Consider the following 21,296-nt stretch of genomic DNA (forward strand, 5'->3'; position numbering starts at 1 on the left):
CAGGGGCTGTTCAGACGCCCTTTGGGCACTGAGGGTGCTGCTCCTGGCCCGTGTCTCAAGGCCAGAAGGATCTCGGGGGGTGGCTGCCTGGGGCTGGGCTCAGACCCTGCTGCTGCCCCTCGGGGGCTCCTGGGGACTGGGTCGGGGATCTGTGAGGCCCCCTCGCCTGTGTCTCAGGTCTGCGATGCAGGACACAGGCTTTGCCCTCAGAGGGCTGCCTGCTTTAGGGGGAAAACAGAATCTGAAGTGCCACACAGAAGAGGGGCTCTTCTTTCTCCTTCCACATTGTCCACCTCATTTCCACTTTGCATCTACTCATTTTCCTTTTCCTTATTTTATGTTCTTCCATTTACTTTCCTCCACGTACGCCTCATAGCTGAGTTTCCAAAAAAAAAAAAGGATCGATAACAATCACACCGCCACACGATCTAGACAAGAATTTCTCCAGGATCTGTAGTTATTTTTATCACCAAATAAATAGTTGTGCTGGGTCTGGCCAGTCTATTAATCTTGGCTGAGCTCTAAGAGGAGCGTCCATTAGACAATGTGAGGGTGGCAGAAAGGAGTGGCCCCTTATGGGCCTGGGGACCTACTGAACTTGCTGGAAGGAGAGTAGGGCATGAGTTATCTTTTATGATTCACAGAAACTTCCTTCATTTCTTAACAAATATTTATTGAGTTTGTATTATGTACCAGACACAATTCTACAGCAATAAATCTTAGTAAAACAAGAAAATCACCCTTCTGATGACCTTAAATTCCACGGCTGGGGGAGGGGATGATGAGTCAGACAATCAAAAATACGTGAATGGAATAACTTATTATAACATGTGTTGTTGAAAATAACTGAATAAAAATAAATCAGAGGATCCAACTTCAGAAGCAATATAATAAACATCTCTGAAGTCATGTATTACTTCTACTGCCTCAGTTTCTTCTTAAAATAGTCTTGTGCATGTGGAACAAAATCCGAAAAGTTTAACGCGCAGTAAAACATCAGGCCTCCTCCTTCATCGATCCTGCTTTTCTTATCAGCCCTGCCGATCTCTTTAGTGTCCTTCCAGAGGTTTCTGTGCGTCCGCATGCGCTCCGTTCCGAACATTCTTCTCGTTTTAGACTCAGAGCCTGTTATCACTTCATTGCCCACTGGTCCTTCCTTCCAGGTAGTGACCCATGTTGGCGGTCCTGCACCGGAGCAGGCGGGGCTGCCGCATTTTCAAGGAGTGCATGTGCTTCCACAGGATTTGTCAGGCGCCCACACAGAACAAGGCGGGCCCAAGGCCGTGGCCTGACTCACCTGCTGGCAAAAGGAACAGCTGAATGCTGCCGCAGCCCGGGCCCCTGCCCCGCAGCCAGGAGGATGACAGACAGATGACACGGGGGCTGCGGGATCCTGGTGGCTGCGGGTCAGCTCCAGGCGGCAGCCCCACGCCGAAAGGGCAGCACACACAGCCGAGGAGAGGACTTGGGAGGACAGCCTCCGTGGGGCAGGGAGGTGATGGGGGATGGCTGAGGGCCCCTGCCAGCAAGCCTCCATCCTCTTGTTTTTGGAAAGATCACCTGGCATCCTGTCAGGACTCAGGCAGGCTTCAGGCTTCAGCAGCTGGACTGTGTGGACAGGGCAGGGCCTGCAGAGCACCTGGCCGTGCTGATGCCCTCTGGGGCTTAGCACCCTTTTTAATGAGCACCTCCTCGATGGATTTTTGGGGAAATTTCCAATCTTTACTGTTCCTAACATATACCCCATTGCAGGCATTAGCTTATAATTGTAGGATAAATTGCTAAGAACAGAATTGTGATGAAGAACTCGGTTCCGACTTTGAACATGCTGTCCTTGTGCCGTGTTAGTTACAGCCCGACCAACAGTGTACGAAATACTTCTGGTCTCTTCATGTCCACGCCAACATTAGAGAGTCCCTGGTCTTTGTAATGTACAGCAAAAATATGATTGTGGCATGAATTTGCATTCTTTCATTTATGTGTGAGGTTGAATATCTTTTCATGTGGTTGAGAACAATTTGTGTTCTTTACCAATTTCTCCACTGAGTTACCTTTTAAAATTATTTGTAGGAGTTTTTTATTTGTTAATTATATTTTGAGGTACTATTCCACATTATTTGGGGCAAGGCAGTATCATTATATATGTATTATTTTGTAGAAGGTCATGTGGATTTTTTTTCAAATATAATATGGACATTTTTCATATATTTTATCTCCAGGTTTCTGAAATTTTTGTCAGACTTAGAAGGAATTCCCAGTCTTCAATTATAAAAATACTGTCTCAGATATTCTTTATAACTTTGATAAAACTTATGTTTGGAGATATATGCATAGACATGTATTTTTAAATGCTTAGATTTACTTTAATGTAGTTTTCTTTAAGAATCATTAGTAAATATATTTTTTGTAGAATGCCTTTTCATTATTATGACACAAAAACTTGTAAATCATGTATTTTTACAGTATGTTTTTAATGATTTTGGTGCTCATCAGATGTCTATGTAGGTCAAGATTCCTGAGTGCACTTGACAAGGGAAGACTTCTCAGATTACAAGGATCCCACGGAAATGGGACCCCACTAAGATCCTAAAGGTACCCCTTTCTAAAGCCTTCCTGTCCAGGCCAGAGTGAGTGAATTGTTAGCATCTTTTCCACAGGCATTTGGAGAAAATCGCACAGGCTGGGTGAAGTGAACTGGGAGGGCATCCCCATGAGAAGCACAGGATCCACATTCCTTCTCCTTTTTATTTGTTTGGCCAGAGAGTCTATGAGCCCTGGTCTGAGTTACCTTCTAGGTGGGAGGACGAGCAGGCGACAGCCATGCCTCAGTGTGTCCAGTTTCCCCCTAGATGCCTCCTAGAGGGCTTTACGGTGCCTGGTTGAAATCCTTAAGGTGGGATACGATGGTGGGATGAAAGTTACCGTATTTTCTTGCCACATATTACATACAATGCTAACATGTGAAGAGGAGCGTAGATTTCCACAGCTCAGTGAGCCCTGCCTCGAGACTTGGCAGTGCCCAGCTCTGGAGGGGCAGTCCTGGGATGCAGGGGCTGGCGCTCTGTCACCCCTCTAGTAGGCATCCAGGGTGCTCACGTGTAGACCTGGTCCATGGCTGAAGTCAGATCAATGACCTAGGTTCTGATTGATGCACAACGTTGTTATAAAATAAACTTTAAACCTAGATATGTTATTTAGCCCCATTTCTTCCAGTAGGATGATGACACTGCTTCTGGGTACCAGAGTTTTCATTCTCCAGGTTTACACCTCTGCTTGTGGTTAAGTGGTGATTAGAACACAGGACCCCTGCCTGTCCCAGCGCTCCATCTCCACACAGCCATTAAGGTCAATCTTCAATGGCTGAAGGGCTCCAGGGCTGGAGATGTCTCCTGGCATGACCACTCTAGTTTCCCAGCATCACCAGCATCTTCATGGCACTGTCTGTCCTCGTCTATGGTCCCTGGAGCAAGCTGGCTGCACGCTGTGGGAGGGGCTGGGATTCTTGGAAGCTGAGTTTGATGCGTTGGCACACTTTGAGGTGCTTCGTTCCTAGAAAACACTCGGCACGAGGCACAGTGAAATGCAGGCATTTCCTGAAGGAAGTTGTTCCAGTTCCGTAAGTTGAGTGACATCACTGGCTTTCCGTTTCCTAAATGACGTTCACACTAATGCCACTCAGCTGAGATCCCAAGCGATTCTCTACACACAGGAACCCAGACAGGAAGGCACAGGCTTGGAAATAAACTCCAAATCAGGCAACTGGGTGAGTTTAGACCCTCTCTTAGACCAGAAAGGTATTTGGAAAAATGGTGAACCTTAAAGGCGAGTTTGGGTTTTCTGACATCCTCAAGTTCCTAAATGACAGATCTTAGCTTTAAGGTAATTCCAATGTTGTGCATATTCTTTGCTTAAATTTCAGTCTCTTAAACATTGAGAAGGAATAGTGATCGATATTCATAGATTTCCAGTTATCAGCAACTCAAAAAATCCTACCTGCTATTTTTCTGAGTCAAGGAGTGACAAATTCTCTTTTGAAGTTAATGGGTGTTATATCTTAGCAACAGGATGCTAAACAAGTCAGGATCAAAAGAGACCTTCATTACAGCTCATGACACTGATGGGGAAAATGAGTCGGATCCTAATTTTTAAATTTTTCATCTCCTTCCACTGTCCTACTGTGTGTCCCACTGGTGATTGGCTCTGTCCCCAACAGAGCCTCCTGCCAGCTGCCCAGCACACCTGCCTGTCACCTGCCCATGGGTCCCAGTGACTCGCTAGTGGGTCTAAAGTGCTGTGTGCAGACGTTAGACTGCGCTCGGTCACCTGCTAGATTTCTAAGGGCAGACGTCTGGACCCTTGTCCCTGAGTTTCTGATTCAGTAAGTCTAGGTGGGACCTGAATATTTTCATTTTTAAAGAATCTCAGGCAGGCTAATGGGGCTGGCTTCTGAAACACACATTGATAAGTACCAAGCAAAAACATAACCTGGCTGGGCTGCTCTCCTGCAAAACGTCCATTAGTGGCTCCTCGTCCCCGACGTGTAAGTTCCTCAGTGTGGCTCACATGGCCCAGCACCACCTGGGTTGCCCTGAATTGATGTTTTCTCTCTCACCATCCCTGCCTCAAACAGTACGTTCTCACAGTTCACAGCCTGGCTGTTCAGGATGTGACCCATGTACACACATGTGTACAAATAAAATTACTTTACTGATCTACAGAGTCTAGATACCATTTACAAATACTAGTAACATGTAAATAGTCTTGTAAATTCCATGACTACCGGATTCTTGTAGAAAGTGTTGGCTGGTTTTTACTGAGGTCTTTTACCTGCTATCACCTACAGATTCTGTCAGATATTCATTTTTCATTTTGTATTTTTATCAATCCTGCACACATGTAAAAATATTTTTGACAACCAAGCTGGAGGAAAATAGGTTCCAAGCCAGACTTGGCCCACAGGCTGTAGTTTGCCCATGCCTGGTCAGCAATCAACAAAACAAATCAAACCCTAAGACACAGTATTTGCCCACAGTCGTGGCATCGATGTTCCCATCGTGGTGGGCTTCAGATGTCGCAGAGAGACCCCTGCATGGAGCTGGCGTGATGCACCCTGCAGCTGCTCGGTGTGGAGTCCCTACCACACAGACATGGCAGAGGTGGAAACCCTCCACAGTGTGTGTAGGAGACAGGCGGGCATTGGGTGATACATGACGGAGGCATGACAGGTACATGGGTTGCAGCTATTGTAGTAAAATAACAGGAATCAATGAATGCATCACTTTTAAGAATACTTCCCTGAACTGTACAGTTCTGTAATTTTATTTTCAATAATGGTGGAGCATACCAGCCAGTCCACAAAGTCCCTGAAAACCCACCAGCTGGCCCCCACACACCACCATCGGCCCTGAGTGAGCCGCACACGCAGGGCTATGACAGCGGGCGCCCTGCGGCGCTCCAGGGCCTGCCTGCCTTCCGCGCCTTCCCCATCGGGCTCAGCACTACTTTTCTTTGTGCTGCGGGGCACTGCTGACGGCCGCCGCCCTGTGTCTGGGTGGCCCGAGGGCCTCTTCCCAGCACCCCTGCACCGCCGGTGGCCCTCCCCGGGGACCTCCCGCCTCCGCGCACAGGAGCAGCTTCTTCCAGCCTGCCTCTGCCATCAGACGGTGAGCTCCTGCAGCTCAGGGCTCTGCCTCCGTCCTCTCTGTTTGTTTGCCTAGAACAGAGCCTGGTATGCAGTGGGGGCACAGTACATGCTCCTTGAACCGAAGTGCTGGCAGGAGTGGGTAACTCTCGGCTGCCAGCCTGAGGAACTCCAGGCAAGCTTCCTATGTCGTAGACAAGGGGCATCCCCAGCCTCTTCCGCAGGATAGCAACTGCTCATATGGTTTGTCAGACGTGTGGGGAATGAAGGCTGAAAACAGCTTTTATATATATATATGTATGCAGATGTTAGATTCCTTTGGATCATGTTTATAATGTCTTATTTATCATGGTATAACTGACATAAAGCATTATATGAGCATAAGTTCTATATTTTTCATTATCCCAGCTAACTGAAGATGATTTAAAAAAAAAAAGAATGACCGAGTGTAGCCAAGTGACTAGACAGGGTACAGGGAGACCACACGCAGAAGACACCTGGCCGGCGCCCAAGGACCTGCTGGTTTCACGATGCACACAGTGAGTTGAGGCTCAGGGGCCGCCACCAGGACTCACTGCATTCTCCCCAAGCCCCCTGCTCAGACACCCCAGACGTCTCCGGTCGGCTGCCTGCACCTGGACAGACGGCAAGATACGCTCAGGGTCACAATAATGAGGCCCCACATCCTGTCCAACTGCTCTTTTGTTTATTCATCTTCCTAGAGCTGAGCAGGGCCTGCAGACCTGTGGGGAGTCAGCTCACCTCGTAGTCGATGTCCAAGGTGTCTGCCTCGCCCTTGGTCCGCAGGTGCAGCGTGTGCTTGTCCACCGTGAAGTTCACCTGCTTGCCCGCCCGCTCGATGAGGACCGAGTGCCAGTGCTGGTCGTCCAGGACGCTGCCCAGGGTGGCCGAGGGCGGGCTGCTGCCGAGGCGAGCTTTGCTGTCATCTGTGAAGGGCAGAGAAGACGGGATGGTGTCTGTGCCCAAGGGCAGCCCGCAGCACGGGAATGTCCCGCACAGCAGGCCTGCTCCGTGCATCCTGGAGGTAGAGGACCAGCATCTATCTCTCTGCAGAGCAAGGCCATGCTGGGCTTGGAAAGACATTCCAAGTTCTGCCCACAGATTCTAGGACCACATCCTAGGCCAGCTGGTAGACATGCCCCCTCTGGCCGGGCAATGAGATGCTTGCAGGACTTGAACAATAATAAAAGGAATAGGACACCGAGTCTTAGCGAGGGGAAGCATGCCCCAGAGGTGCAATCAGGGTTCAAATCCAGGTTTTCCTGGCCCTCTTCACTGTGAGGTGGGTTCTCTGTGCCCAACCTGAGCGTGAGGACGTCACCCCTGGACACGTGAGTGATTCAGGAGGAGACGTGCATTTCCTAATGCTTTTCCCTCCTGCCTGCCCTTCAGTTACAGGGAAGTTCCTGCAGATGCCCTTTTGTCCAAAAGATCACAGCTTTTTTTTTTTTTTCCCTGAAGAATGCCTCAGATTCGGCAAAATGAACATTTAAATGAAACTAATTAAGATTTATATATAAACTTGCAATTTTTCAAATTTTTACTATTTGGTACCCTTAGTCACTGAGAGATAAATGTCCCTCCTCTCCTAAAATACGTCTGACAAGGACGGCTGCCCCAGCCTGCTCCTCGGTGGGCACCGAGGGGGACGAGCTGCCTCTCCCTGTGGGCCATGTGCTGCGCCTCCGCCATGGCCCCAGGTCACACCTCCTGTCCCTGCGTCACACCCGTGGCTTCAGTGGGGTGGGAGCATCAGTGTCATGGCTGCAAAATTGGAACGGTGAGCTCACAGCAGACGGATTTCCCTGACGTCTGCACTGCTCACTCATTCCCCAGTTCTGAGATGTCACAATTTGTCAAATTATGATAATGAATGAACGGATCCTCTTCCTTCTTCTCTCCTCTCTCTCCCTCCCTGCACCCCTCCCTTCCTCCTGTCCTTCCCGAGAAGGCACCACTGTCTACGGGTTACGGTGATGGCAGGTGACAGGGAAATGCAGGAGACAGAGCTGAAGGGGCACTCCACTTATCAGACATTTTGAAAAAAAAAACACCATATTTTAGTTTGTTTTCTTAGGACAGATTTCCAGAAGTTAGGTTACTAGGTAAAAATTAAGACTTTTTTTAAGTTCCTCAATATCTCCTGACAAATGTTTTTTGAAAACATCGAAATATCTTATTTCCATCATTTTGAAAGAGAGAAAAATACTTGAATAAACTTGGGTGGGATCATTACACAGAATACTATATACGCAACTAAATGATATTTAAGAAGTGCTTACATGCATTTCAAGTCTGCTCAGTAATGATAGCCAATTTTTGATAAAATGAAAAAGTAACATTTAATAAAGAGGATTTCAATAATTTATGCCTTATTGATTTGAAATATATAAAAGCAGGATAGAAAATATAAATATAGATTGAACTAAGACTATGAAAAAGAAACAGTAAGTACATGAGGTGAGCACCTTACGTATGTCCTTTGAATTACTCCCGAGCACAGCGCTGCAGAAAGTCCCCTCTCGGGTAAGCCCTGGGACGCACCCAAGGACACACAGGGTCGGTTACGACCCAGCTCTACTGGACTGCGAAGCTGATATTCTCACCACTGCACCATAACAAAATCACGCCCCCACTCACATCCACTTCTTGTGCTGACCATGTGTAGACCCCGTACACATGTGTAAGCTATGGAAACTGTAGGAATGCAGGGTCTCAGAAGAATTTAATGGATCAGAAAGCAGAGAGCTGCAGAAAGGAAAAACGAAAATGAAACACCTTTGTGAGAGGGCGGGATGCAGAATGAGAAGGCATGGCTGGCCTCCACGGCCTCTCCTATACCATGAAGAACCTCCTTTGGCAATACGAGGGCTACTGAATGTTCTCCTAAACACCCAAGAGACCTTCTGAAGATAACAAGCAAGTAACAAGAAGCCATGTGATTCTGGTGTGCTTCACCTCAAACTGGAGGAAATCCCTGTGCATCACTATAGCAATGAAATATATGTCTTTAGTTGTTGGGAAATCTATACATTTTATTCAACAAAATATTGTCCAGGTTTAGGGGTCCTTGACAAAGTCTGGTCCCTAATTCGTACCACCTTCTATGGCTTTGCTGCCTTAATGTGTGTGGTTTTGGTGACACATTATTATATATTTTGATTAATATTATAAAATAGAAAAGTAAATAGAAATAATTGTATTACCAGCTGGGAGCTCTTTGAAAGAGGGACCAGTGCATCTAACTCATCACCACCAATGCCTCGCTTGGTGTCGGAATTAATGTACTGGTTCAACAAATTCTCACTGCGTAAGTGGCAAGATTTATGAGAAAAGTGGCGCACGTGATCCCATGTTGTCTGAAGAGCCTGTCTTCCTCTTCTTTTTACTATAAAATCCAGATAACTCGAGGTTAACCCATGAAGACTTTCTGGGCCCCTCTTCCCCATGCTGATCTCTCCATTCCCGCAATTCAACACAGGAATATCAGCTTCCTGAAACTTAACATGTAATTGTTTTGTGGGGATTCGTATCATTTTAATTATAAACGTCAGGACCCTGGGGTAGGACTGGAGGGCGCTCTAGTCCCAGGTCTACAGTCACACAACCCTGTGACCTTGAGCGACTCACAGAGCATCACTGATGCCAGTTTCTTCATCTGTAAAATGGGTGTGAATACAGTTTGTAGGCTTTTCACATGATTTAAATGAAATACATATTTTCCTAACACACTGTGTAAGTGCAGACTCTCTAAAGATGGCAAATTTTAAAAAATCTTCCACAGAATTTAGTACAAGTTTAGAAATATGATACATATTTTACAAATACATGTGGCTTGGCTTACTCAAACATCAGAATTTCAAAACAGCTAAAGTAAATGTCCACTCGACTCTTTGACTCTTTGGAGAATGTGCAAAGCCTTCCCTAAGACCTCAACACATCCCAAAGAGTTGGTTACACAATCAACATCTGGCCTCTGAGCGCTGTGCTGGGCACCCCAAGGATGCTGCGCTTGGCCCCCAAGGACGCTGCCCTGTGCGTGTTCGTGGTGCTGAAGGGCTATCACACTATTCCTGCAGCACTTGACTGGAGGTGGGACAGGCACTGGCCACTTCGAATGCACTGCACTCTCGAAAGGATGGGTGACCGGTGTGTCTTGTTCAGTTCTTACAACCATTCCCCAGTCACGTAATACCTCTGCTCTTTGATTCTCCCACCGGCATGCATGGGTTCCTGCCTTTGGAATTCCACAGAGGGCAAACTGCCACGGGATCTCAACGAGGTGTGTACAAAGTAGGAAGAAGGATTTTTTATGATGTCTGTATGGATTAAGAGATGAAATCTCTTCCCCATTAGCAGTTCTAGAAAAACCATCACTTTACAGTAAGAAAGTGGTCAAAGGGCAGCCATCCAGTTAGATTTCACCACAGAATGGACCTGACCATGTCGGCCATGGTGGGGGCAGCTAGGTGACGTCAGAGTCAGCAGAGACCGTTGCTGGAAAAGAACCGTGCCCTCCGTCTCCAAGGGCCGCCCTCAGCAGCTGGCCGTGGCACTGAAGCCTTCCTGACCCTTCCCCTGAGTATGTGAATTGCAGAGTCACAGGTTAAAGAATGTCCCCTGAGGAACAGTCAGGAAGGGAACCCTGGTGGAGCACACGGGGCCCGGAAGGCGGAGCGTCCTCCCCCGCCAGCCCAGCCCCCTCTTTGAAGCACTGACTCACTCAAATATGTGAATTTTCAGATTCTCCCTCCTTCCCTCCTTCCTCCTTCCTTTCTCTCTCTCCTTCCTTCATTTATTTAATGATAAATAAATCTTTCTTGACTCATTATTAAAGAGAAAAATGGGTAATATGAACTCTTTTCACTTTGGATATGGTGTGGCAACTGGGAAAGAACATGCATTTACATGATATATATAATTTTCATGTAAATGATTAAGAAGAAACTTGAAAAATATAACAAAATTTTAATGGGGGATGATTGGTTTGTAAAATTTCAAGTGATTTTTTTTTCCTTTCCTTCTTTATAATTGTTTTTGCTTACTTCTTTAGGTTTTCTAAGGCTGATATGTGTTTTATAATTTTGAAATAATAGCAAACCTGGTTAAATATAAGTAGATTTTAATAGTGATTGGGTAGATGAGTAGGCAGATAAATAAACAAGTAAATAATAGCATTAGCTCGTAGCTCTCCCTTCCTACCGATATTACTTTGTTTCAAAGAATGCTATCTGTGGTTTAACCTTTTCAAAATATAGTATCTTTCTTTTCTAACCTGGGTAAAGGAAATGTGTCCCTGAGGTTGGGCTCCAGTGCCTCCCACCTGATACACTGGGAGGGTTAGGCACTGCGGCCTTCTGCCAGGGGTGCTCCCCGCAGCCCGCCCGGGGAAGAGGCCTGGACCTACCCAGGCTGAGGTGCAGGGCGAGCCTCCCCTGTTGGAGCTCCAGGCTGATGTGGTCTCCGCGCTGGCCTTCCCCATGGAACAGGACCCCATCTCCCTGCATGCTCTTGAACCTCAGAGAGATCACGTCCTTGAGGGTGCTCATGAGCTTCTGGCTGAACCGGTACAGAAGGGAGCTTCGGCCATCGAAGTCAGCAATGTCCGATTCTGGGCAGAGAGAGAGAGGGAGGGAGGGAGAGGAGGAAGCGGACACACTCGTGACAGCCCCCGCCCCCTGTCCTCGCCGTCCAGTCCAGAGGAGGCTTCTTGACACCCGGAAGGTCTCATCGCAAAGGGAGGCATGTAGATGAGACCCAACCTGACTAGGCCAGGGGATCGTTCCTTTACACGCAGCCACCACGCACCGAGTCTCAGTGAACCAACCCCTCATCGGCCCTGAAGTAAAAGCTCTCGCTAGCGGCATGGCATGTTCTGCCTGCAGGGACAGGGTGGGAACTCCGCGAGCACCTGCGTCACATGCCTGGATGTGATGATCTCACGTGATTCGCCTTCCTTATTAATTTGCTTCTGAGACTTGGAGCCATTTGACCCCCTCATCTCAGGATCAAGGTCAGAGACGAAAACTACAGTTTATTATTCCAACTCTGGCTGAATAACACTGTCTTCCTAGAGCCCTACGGAGAAGGATTCCGAGGTCTCCCCCAGGGCTCAGGGGGAAGGACACAGAGTGAAGGAAGATGTGCTGTTTGGACAGAGAAGGCGAACTTATTGCCATCTCTGCCTTATCTCCTGCTGGTGATATATATTTAGTTTCTATACACAAAAATGTTCACTCATTATTGTCCAAGAGAAAAGAGAAGGTCATTTTCACGATTTAGATACGTATATGGTAGATGTGCATAAACATGACTGGAAACTTGGTGCCAAAAAGTTAATAGGGATTCTTGCCTCATCCAAGAATATATACAGTTGGAAAATAAGTATGAGAAGACAACCCACATCACATGTGATCAAGGAAGTGCAAACGGAAACGGCAGAGGTGCTGCTGCACACCTGTTAAGCTGGGCTGAGCCTGAAACATTGGTGCACCGGATGCCGGCGAGGATGTGGGCGAAGGGAGCCCTCGTTCGCTGCCGGTGGGGGTGCAAAATGCTGCTGCGACTGTGGAAAACATTTTGCTTTGTTTTTTTTAACAAAACCGAACACACTCATACTTATTCAGCAACCTCACTCCATGACATTTACCCAAAGGAGTTGAAAGCTTATGACTACATGGAAATCGTCACATGGATGTTGATAGCAGCTTTATTCATAGTTGTCAAATCTTCTAAGCAACAAGGATGCCCTTCAGTAGGTGGATGGATAAACCATGGTACATCACACAATGATACGTTATTCAACACTAAAAAGAAATGAGCTAACGAGAAACTTAAATGCATAGGACTAAGTGAGAAAACGCCATCTGGGAAGACCACTGTGTGATTCCAACTGTCTGACATTCCAGAAAAGACAAAATTACGGGCGCAGCAAAAAAAAACAGTGTTTTCTGGGGATTGGCAAGGAGGACAGGATGGACAGGCAGAGTACAGAGGATCTAGGGCAGCGAAACGCTCTGACACTGTAACGTGGGGCCCACATCACTCATATTTGTCTACACCCACTGAAAATGCATCGCCAATAGTGAAACATGATGTAAATTATGAGCTTGAGGTGACTGTCATGTGTCAATACTCAGCCATCAATCGCAGTGAATGTCCTACCTGGTGAGGGGTACTGACAATGTGGGGAGGGGGCTATGCATGTGTGGGGACAGCAGGGACATGGGAAATCTCTGCATCTTCCTCCTAATTTTGCTCTGAACCTGAAAACGCTTTAAAAAATTGAGTCTTTAAAAATAAGTTAACAGGGACTTTAGGTAGGAGGTGTTATTTTAGGTTATTTTCACATTATTTTTCCTGTTTTTAATTATACAAACTTTTACAAAGAACTTTTATTACTTTTATAATGGAACACATTAAGACTATTTAATATAACTTGAAGCAGATTCATTATACCCCATTGTTGTGGGTGGGATGGTGGTGAATGGGTATATGGAGAGATGGGATTAGTCTTATTTAAAATCAAGCGCACAGGAAAGCTCAATTTTTCATTATTCACCAAGCAATTAAAATCCTCAGCTTGAGCATACACAACGATAAATTAAGTTTTTTGTTTTGTTTTGTCCAAGGATTTAGAAATATCCTTTGTAAAGCAGAAATTCTGAAATGAAAATAAAAATGAAATCATACTTTTACTGTAATTAGTTTTCAATTGCAATTTCACTATTTGTTCTGGTGGAATAAAGTGATTCTAACCAAAAGGTTGCTGATGACTCCCTAGACCCCAAAAGAAACAGTCCTCATAGAGACAGATTTTCCAAACCCCAGCCTTCTCGGACCCTCCCCACACCACCCCATCCCTGTCCCTACATCTGTCCCCTCAACTGGACTCCACCCATCCCAGGTGCAGGCTGTGGCCACCGGCTATCATCAGTCTTGGAATACTGAGGGTCATCGTGTAGACAAGGCCATGGACTTTAAACTATGATAGCCTGTTAGCGGGGTCACCTCGGGCCACTCACCTCCCCAAGACTCAAGGTCCTCGTCTGGGAATGGCACGGTGGACGACCTTCAGGGAGCAGCGTGCAGACCACATGTGCTAATGCAGATACAGTGATGATCTGATAATCAGACAAGGCGAGGCCCTCATGCCACCACATGTGTGCTAAACCAGTAATGGGGAGCGGGATTTGGGGAACCAGAGGGCCTCGTGTTCTCGTGTCCACTCGAGCGGCTGACACACCACCTTCTCACCCAAAATGATGCGAGGGCCCTCCTGGCTCAAGGGGTTCCTGCAGGAGACACCACTGCCCCCCGCCTCCCCATTCCCTGTTCTGCCATATTGCAGCTTCCCCGGCTCTAGCTGGATCTCCCGTGTACAGGGCACATGCATTACGTGTGCTGTCTTCTGATCACCCCTCTGCCCCGGTGCCGGACTCTGGGTCAGGACCTGGGTCCTTAGGATCATTTGTGCTGAGGGAACACAGCCCATGGCACGTACAGTTCGTGGACAGCAGTGCTAAGATGATGGCATGGTATGAGCTAAATAGGGCAACACAAAGCCAGAACGCTTCGCCTGTCTGTGGGAGGGCAGCACACGCTTCTGTGAGTACGCAGGGGACTTGTTACTGCCCGAAGACCCGGCTGGGGCCGCGGGCCTCCGTCTGCAGGGCCTGGGCCGCGTCTCCTGCAGGCCCTGCCCTCTGTCCCCTCCCAACCTACATGGCCTTGCGATCTCCATTCCATTCCCACAAAGTCTAGCTAACCCAGTGATGGAATGGAGCCTAGTAGTGCTGATGGCTAAGTTACCTCTAAGACGACACCTTTCCACGTTGCCTGCCCCCTGGGCAGTCAGTGAACCAGACACAACACACCTTGGACGTCTGACAGGCTTGGGGCTCTCATCTGCTCTGCTGCTGCCTAGCTGGAGGACTTGAGGCAACTGTCCTGACCTCTCTGAACTCAGCATTCCTGACTGTACAGCAGGGCTGAGGGAAACCGTCCTACAAGTCACCGTGAGAACACGACCACACCTGGAAATGGGCAGGCGCTCGACAGCGTTCTGCTCCCTCGTCCCGACGCTAATCAGAAGGAGTGACTGACTGGTGAGCTGAAGCCCAGAGTAAAGATGCCAGGGGAGCGCGGGGGGACAGAAATCTGGGTTTGGGGCTCAGCCTCCTCCCATCCCGCTGAGCAGACGTGCAGTCAGGCCGCCTCATTCCCCACCCGCCAGTCTCACAGTGACCTCATCACGGCCTCCACTCCTCTGACCCGTTCTCTCCTCTTCACCAAACACAAGAAGCGCCACTGTTGCCAAAGCCCTCCCGGATCTCCCTTGGCACTGAGAGTCCACCGCCGGGCCCCGCGTGCTCTGTTCTGTCCACCTCCCACCTCCTCCTCCAGGACCCTGGCCGGCTCTGAGCAGCGGTTCCATCAGCACATGTGCGTGGGCGCCCGATGCCCACCAGGCCAGGTGGGGGCTGGGGCAAAGACCACGGGCACAGCATGCCTCTGCCTGGGATGCTGGGGGACTTCCTGTGGGCACTCACCCTCCTGCCCTGTGAGGCGCACTCCCTTGTTGTTCCTCTTCACAAACAAGGACACACGGGACGGGAGGTGGCGACGCAGCAGCTAGCACATGGCAGAGCCAGGTCCCACCCACACCAGGCTGCCAGGCTGTCCAGGGGCTACTCCACACTCAGATGGCCAGTCAACCCCAGAGGCTTGGCACTGCCCCTCACAGTCTCCTCCTTGGCTCAGCCTCCCATTGCCCGCCCCAAGCCTGCCTCCCACGTGGCCTTTGCTCCTCAGCCAGTTCCTGGTTTGGGTCAGCCCAGCGGTGCAGCAGGACAGGGGCCAAAATGCTCCAACGGCCCCCTTAACTCAGGGCAGCACCGGGCCTGGAAGCTCCTGCTGTCCAGGACACCTGTGAATCAAAGAGTGACCCAAGGAGGTGCCTGTGCCCAGGGTGAAGCTCCTGACTGTGTCCTGACTTCCCTGCACCACCTGCTCCCCCATAGCTGCACTGCCCACCCACACCGGGAGGGCTTCCCTCCCAGGGCCCAGGGGACAGGCGCCCTTGAGGTCAGGGAACAGCCTGGGGAGAAGGGGAGTCTCCTCCTGCACTGCCAACCCCTGGTGAGAGCCACACTGTGCAACCTAGAGACGCAGGCAAACACCCTTTGCAACGTGTAGTCACACGCAAACTGTGCAGGTGGTTTCACAGAAGGAAAAACAGAGGGCTACCAAAATGCTTCTAGTGTTACAACCTTCCCCAGCTGCATGCGGCAGACACTCCCTGCAGGCGCCGGCTTGGCGACTCACCCCGCATCCCCCACATCACCTGGCGGGGCAGACTCGGCAGGACCGCAGCCAAGGCCCAGGCGTTTGCATTGTTGCAGCTCCGAACAAGACTATTGCATGACACGCTGGGTTTTCTAATTATGTGTTATTGTAGCCACTTAGTCTGGATTCTCTTGTTTGGCACTTAATTTGTGGCCAGGCTGGGAGGGGAGATGCCGGGTGGTCAGCCTGAGGGAGGCACCTGAGTCCACAGAGCTCCATAAACCCAGCAAGGCGTGTGGACAAGTACAGGGAGGGAGGGAGGGAGGGGGTGCTTCATTGCGAGGACTTGCATGGCTGTGGGGGCCCGCCAGGGCAGGTCTGCGCCCACGTGCAGGGCAGGTGTCAGGGGGCGCAGGGTGGACCTGCTCAGGCAGAGCTGGGGCTGCTGTGCACAGGCTGACCCCCTTCCCCCCCCCCCCCCCCCCCCCCCCCCCCCCCCCCCCCCCCCCCCGGGAACCCTCAGTCCGGACCTCAGGCCTTTCACCTGGCCGATCACTCACCCCGGCTGCTTACTTAGGGCCAAATGACTGCAGGTGCTGACCACAGCTGGGCACCCGGGATGGCCCTTGGTGGAGAACTGAACGGCCTGGCCAAGAGGCACCAACCTGACAGCACCTTCTAGAGGTCCAACAGGCTCAGCTGCAGCCTGAAGGTGAACAGGTGCTGACGGTCCCTAAGGGCAAGTTTTGGGAGAAGCCAGTGTGTGAAGGGGGAGGGGGGGACCAGAGAGGGAGGGGCTGGGGGGCCATCAAGCCTCTACTGCTGTTTCGTCTGATGCTCCTGTAGCCACGTCTCTCGGTCGTGGGGTTGGCCCAGGGCAGCAAGGGCCAGGAGGCTGCTGAAAGGCAGGACTTGAAGTCCACGGCCACGCCGAGGCTCTGGCTTTAAGAGAAGTGGCAAGTGTGTCCCTTTTTCCCAGAGGGAATCACACACATGGCATCTAGAGCTGGGGGCTGGGACTGTCAGCTCCAGCGACCTCAGAGGAGGTCCCCGAGTTCAGAAACATGCCATCGCACACAGCCTCGTCCTGCAGGCCTTTCCCTGTGCAGAGCATGCCCTCACTCACCTGGGGAGGCCTGGAGGGGACCCCGTGGGGGACTGGGCAGCCCCCAAATCAGGAGCTCTTAGCACAGCCAAGAATCGGGGGGTAGCAGGTCTGGGAACCTCCTTGTACTATACAAAGATTTGCTTGTAGGAAAATGTTACTGTGGGCACTTGTCTAAGAGAGGTTCCTTGCTGCCATCAGCTTCCCAAAGGGGTCCACCTCCAGCAAAAGGTCTCCATGCTGCTCGGAGGCCTCTGCCAACCTTGCAGCCTGGCACTGAACTCAGAACAACGTGCCTGTAAAACACCGTCAGCAGACCGGGCAGAGAGAAACAGTGAGGGCATGTTAGAGTCTCAGGGCCCTCAGTAGATGGCTGCAGTAATCATATAAGTAGCCTTTTATTTCAGCATGAAAGCTTCCTTTACTTAAACATAAACCTCCTAGTGGCGACAGCTGTTATCAAGGGAAGCAGTCACAGGAGGGAGCCCTGAAGGGCCAGGGCCCTGGGGTGGGAGGCTGACCCGGGCAGCGGCTCCGGGTGGAGCAGACGGCAGGCCCTCCTTAGCTTAGCGCTGTGTTGAAGGAACTTTCCCAAACACACTCTTTCTCACAGTCCTTGCTCCAGAGAAAGGTAATCATTTCACAAGCAAATGCCCTCTGTGCAGGAATTCATTTTCAGTGCACATTCTACCTCCATAGTTTCCCAGGGAACTTGTTAACACACAGCTTTGTGGGTCCCCCTCCCCAGAAAGTCACAACGCAGGATGTATGGGCCGGGGCAGGCAAGGGCGTTTTCACGGACCACTCCAGATGGTTCTGAGGCGGGTGTTCAGTTGGTCGGTCACCCTAGGGAACACTGCATAAGCATGCACCCAACAGGCAGTACTGTAACCAAAACCAGAAACTTTTGAACTAATGAACATTAAGTGATAGTGATCAATGAGCCATTCATTAGGGGTCATTGAGTTTTAACATATAAACATATAAGCAGGAGACGTCACTGCTAAGGTAGGAAAACAACTCATTATGATACCATTTCAGATTTAAATATAAAACCTGCAGGGTAGAATTATAGGGATGGGAACCTTTCCTGCATTATTTTGCCCTTACTCTGGACTGATGACCAGTTCTCCTATTTATAGACTCTTTGGTGTGCCAGGGGGAGCTCGGCTTTAGATTCAGGGCAAGCAACTCTCAGATGGCCCGCGGACCCGAGCTGTTAGTCCTCGGGCTATGCTGCTTTTGTCCTTCCTCGTCTGGAGCAGGGAGGGGGGAGAACATTTTCCCTTTATGGCTCTGAGGAAGGGGAGAACTGTATAATGCCCCACCCCACTTCTGGGAAAGAACTGAGTGTAAGTTACTCATCTACTGTGAAGACAGACTTCAAGAGCCCATAATTTTGAATTTTTTGTTGTTAACATCTTCTCACCTATCTTGGCACCTCCAAGCACCTTCATCCCTAAATAGAAGAAGGGTTTTTCTACTTCCAGGTTGAAATTCTGCATTTTCAAATTTGCATAAGCTATTAAAAGACTAGAAATAATTTTAAAACGATTGAGATTGCCATGTTGATGATAGATACACAGAGACCGTGTGGATTGCCGCTCACAGACCCACACCAGGGCAAGGTATGTGGGTACTTACTGTAGGGGCATCCGTACACCTCGACCCGCATGCCAATCTTCCCACTTGGGTTCCATTCCAGGGGCACAAAGCGGATGAAGCGGGCTCTCTCCGAGTGCAGGAGCCTGTGAAGCACCACGCCGTCTGCATTCGTGTTCCCTGCGAAGGTCTGTGGGGAGAAAGGGGGCCCGGTGAGACAAGGGGTGCTGTGTCTCTCCTTCACAAGCCACGGCTCCAAGAGCAACCTTGGAAATCCACAGTTTTTCAGAGAAAATACTCCATGTCTCAGACAGTTCAAATGAAATCTGGCTCTCGTGAAAATTCTGTGTGTGTGTTATATTTTTTCAGAAATACCGTGCATTATTCTTTAAAAAATATCCTTCCCCAAATTATATGAATAAACCACTCCTGACAAGTCATGAGACGTGACATCCCAAAGTTTCACAAGCAAATAACACAGTGGTTCCGATATTCCCAGGGTCCCCATCACAGTGGCAGGGGAGGTAACCGGCTACCCACTTAGAAGGAACAGCTCTACTCAAGTGATCGCCGCCATTAATTAAGGTCCTCCACTATGCTAAGCAGTTTTCATCATTATTACCATTTTGCAGATAAAAAGCTGAATCAAGGAGAAAGAAAGGGGGAAAAGACTTTCAGATCATCGACTTGGATAGTAATTGGTCTGAGGCTCAGTGCCGAGGCTGCCCTGTTCCGAAGCGCTGTTTCTCTCTGCCCCACACTCTTCAGCTCTCCTGGTGTTACAGGAGGGAGACCAGGAGGCTCTGATGTTTATGTGATTCATTTCCACATTTCCTTGTGAAGTTAAAGTGAAGGAACACACAGCCTGCTGGCTCTTTGACACTAAAGTTATGCCTCTTAGTTTCATTTGGATGAATGACTTCTGGAGTAGAAATTTTTCTGCAGATAGAATTCAAAGTGTCATACTAACCATTATTCCTCCCCACTGGGATAAAATAAATGCAATAGAAAATTTGCAATGTTACCCTTATTTTAAAGTATCGTTCACTGGCATTAAGTACATTCCCATCGACGTGAACCCATCCCGACCACCCACCTCCAGAGCTTTCTTACCACTCCAGTCAGACCTCCTCTCTCAGGCAGGACACCAGCTAGCACACTGGTTTGCCTGCCTCATTACGAGTCTTCTGCGACCTTCTTTTCTGATTCAAGAACTGAGATAAAGCATGCTTGCAAATACCCTGTGAACCTCATCCAACTAAAAGAAGATCCACTGATTTCTCAGTCAGCCAAAGTGAACAAAAAAATAAAGGATTTTAGCTGTTTAATGGAATCCATACTCGAAAGATCAAACTTCAACCTCAACTGTATCCTCATAACACCTGTGTGTGTCCAGGACCTTGAACGATCTGGCATGTCTTCTGTGCACACCGCCTCCACTGGCTAACAGCTCCAACTCGGGCAGCTCATCACGGCCACTCTTCTCCCTCACACGGTGTTTCTCAAAGAGGAGGAAGCTCACTTCCCGTGGTACAGCTGCGCCTGCCACAAATCTCTCCTGAACAAGCAGGCCTGAGAGGGGAGGCACTCCTGGAGTTCAGCTCCAACACTCCTCCTGCAGGCCCCTCAGAGGTCTGACCATTTCCCCTTCCCCCAGGAAAGGATGACACCACTTGGCAGGGTGATACTTTCAGCCACCCTGCTCCCAACTTCAGCAACTGGACAGACAGAAAACGTCCTCAGGCACCCAGGAAAGACTCTTCTCTGTGGACTTTAGTTCTTAAATCAGCTTACCTCTGTCCACTTCTTCAGTGCGTGTGTTCATATATACTGTATACATCAGGGGAGGGTCTAGTGGTTTCTCTTTGTTTGGGTGGAGTGAAGGCGCTTCATGTCTTTTTTTACAGCCTAACGGGGGGGAGGGGGGCTTCGGTTCGTAATCTGATACCCTCTGACCCGTGTGCTGCAACCCCCTCCTCAGGTCTGAGCATCATGTATCTAACCCAAATTTTCAATAGGACCCTATTCACATGAAGATAATGGATGCCCTCTTCTGAGTTCTACATAATATGTAGACTGACTATGTCTTCAACTAATATGAAAATTATGTTGTATAATTCAGATAAAAGTTTATTTTGTGAGCTTGGGATTCTTTATAGGATCTTTTCACTCCGGCATTATGTGCTCTGCTGAGGGAAGCCTGGGTTCTTGACACAGCAGCATTTAGCCTGACTATCCCACACTGGGCAAGAGCTTCATGTCCCTACATCACCCTGTGTGGCAGTCACACCACCTCAGAGTCCTCCTATCCCCAAATGATGTCATCTGCAGTTTCCTGGTCTCACTGGCTCATGTCCAAGCAGACCCAGGTCTCAAAAGGTTTGAGATCTCAAAGTATGTAATGCATGGCCTCAGGGCCCCCCTGCAGCAAGCAGCCTAAAGTCCCCCAGGAAACACTCAAACCTAGAGGCAGACTGAGTCTAAAGGAGGCTTCGATCAAACTCGCACCAAGTGCAGTTCATCTTATGACAATATCTAAGACAATCATCACAACAATGCAGGAAGTTGCAGGCTGGGCTGAACAGCAAGGGCGAATCTCCTTAGCCCCCTGGTGCTTGAATTCCACGGCCTTGTGAGAGG

General features: G+C 49.3%; 1 protein-coding gene across 4 annotated transcripts in view; it reads right to left on the reverse strand.

Annotated features, from left to right (window-relative positions):
- The window catches only part of CNTNAP5 (contactin associated protein family member 5), a 597,575-nt gene that overhangs the window by 293,441 nt on the left and 282,838 nt on the right, over positions 1-21,296 (reverse strand). For all 4 annotated transcript variants that reach the window (XM_073241652.1, XM_073241653.1, XM_073241654.1 and 1 more), the window contains exons 4-6: positions 18,699-18,846; positions 11,070-11,273; positions 6,404-6,588 (exon numbers count right to left, since the gene is read on the reverse strand). In XM_073241652.1, coding sequence (XP_073097753.1) covers positions 6,404-6,588; positions 11,070-11,273; positions 18,699-18,846 — 537 coding nt within the window. The remainder of the gene's footprint in view (positions 1-6,403; positions 6,589-11,069; positions 11,274-18,698; positions 18,847-21,296) is intronic.

Source organism: Manis javanica, chromosome 7 (assembly GCF_040802235.1).
Source record: "Manis javanica isolate MJ-LG chromosome 7, MJ_LKY, whole genome shotgun sequence".
Taxonomy (NCBI): Eukaryota; Metazoa; Chordata; class Mammalia; order Pholidota; family Manidae; genus Manis; species Manis javanica.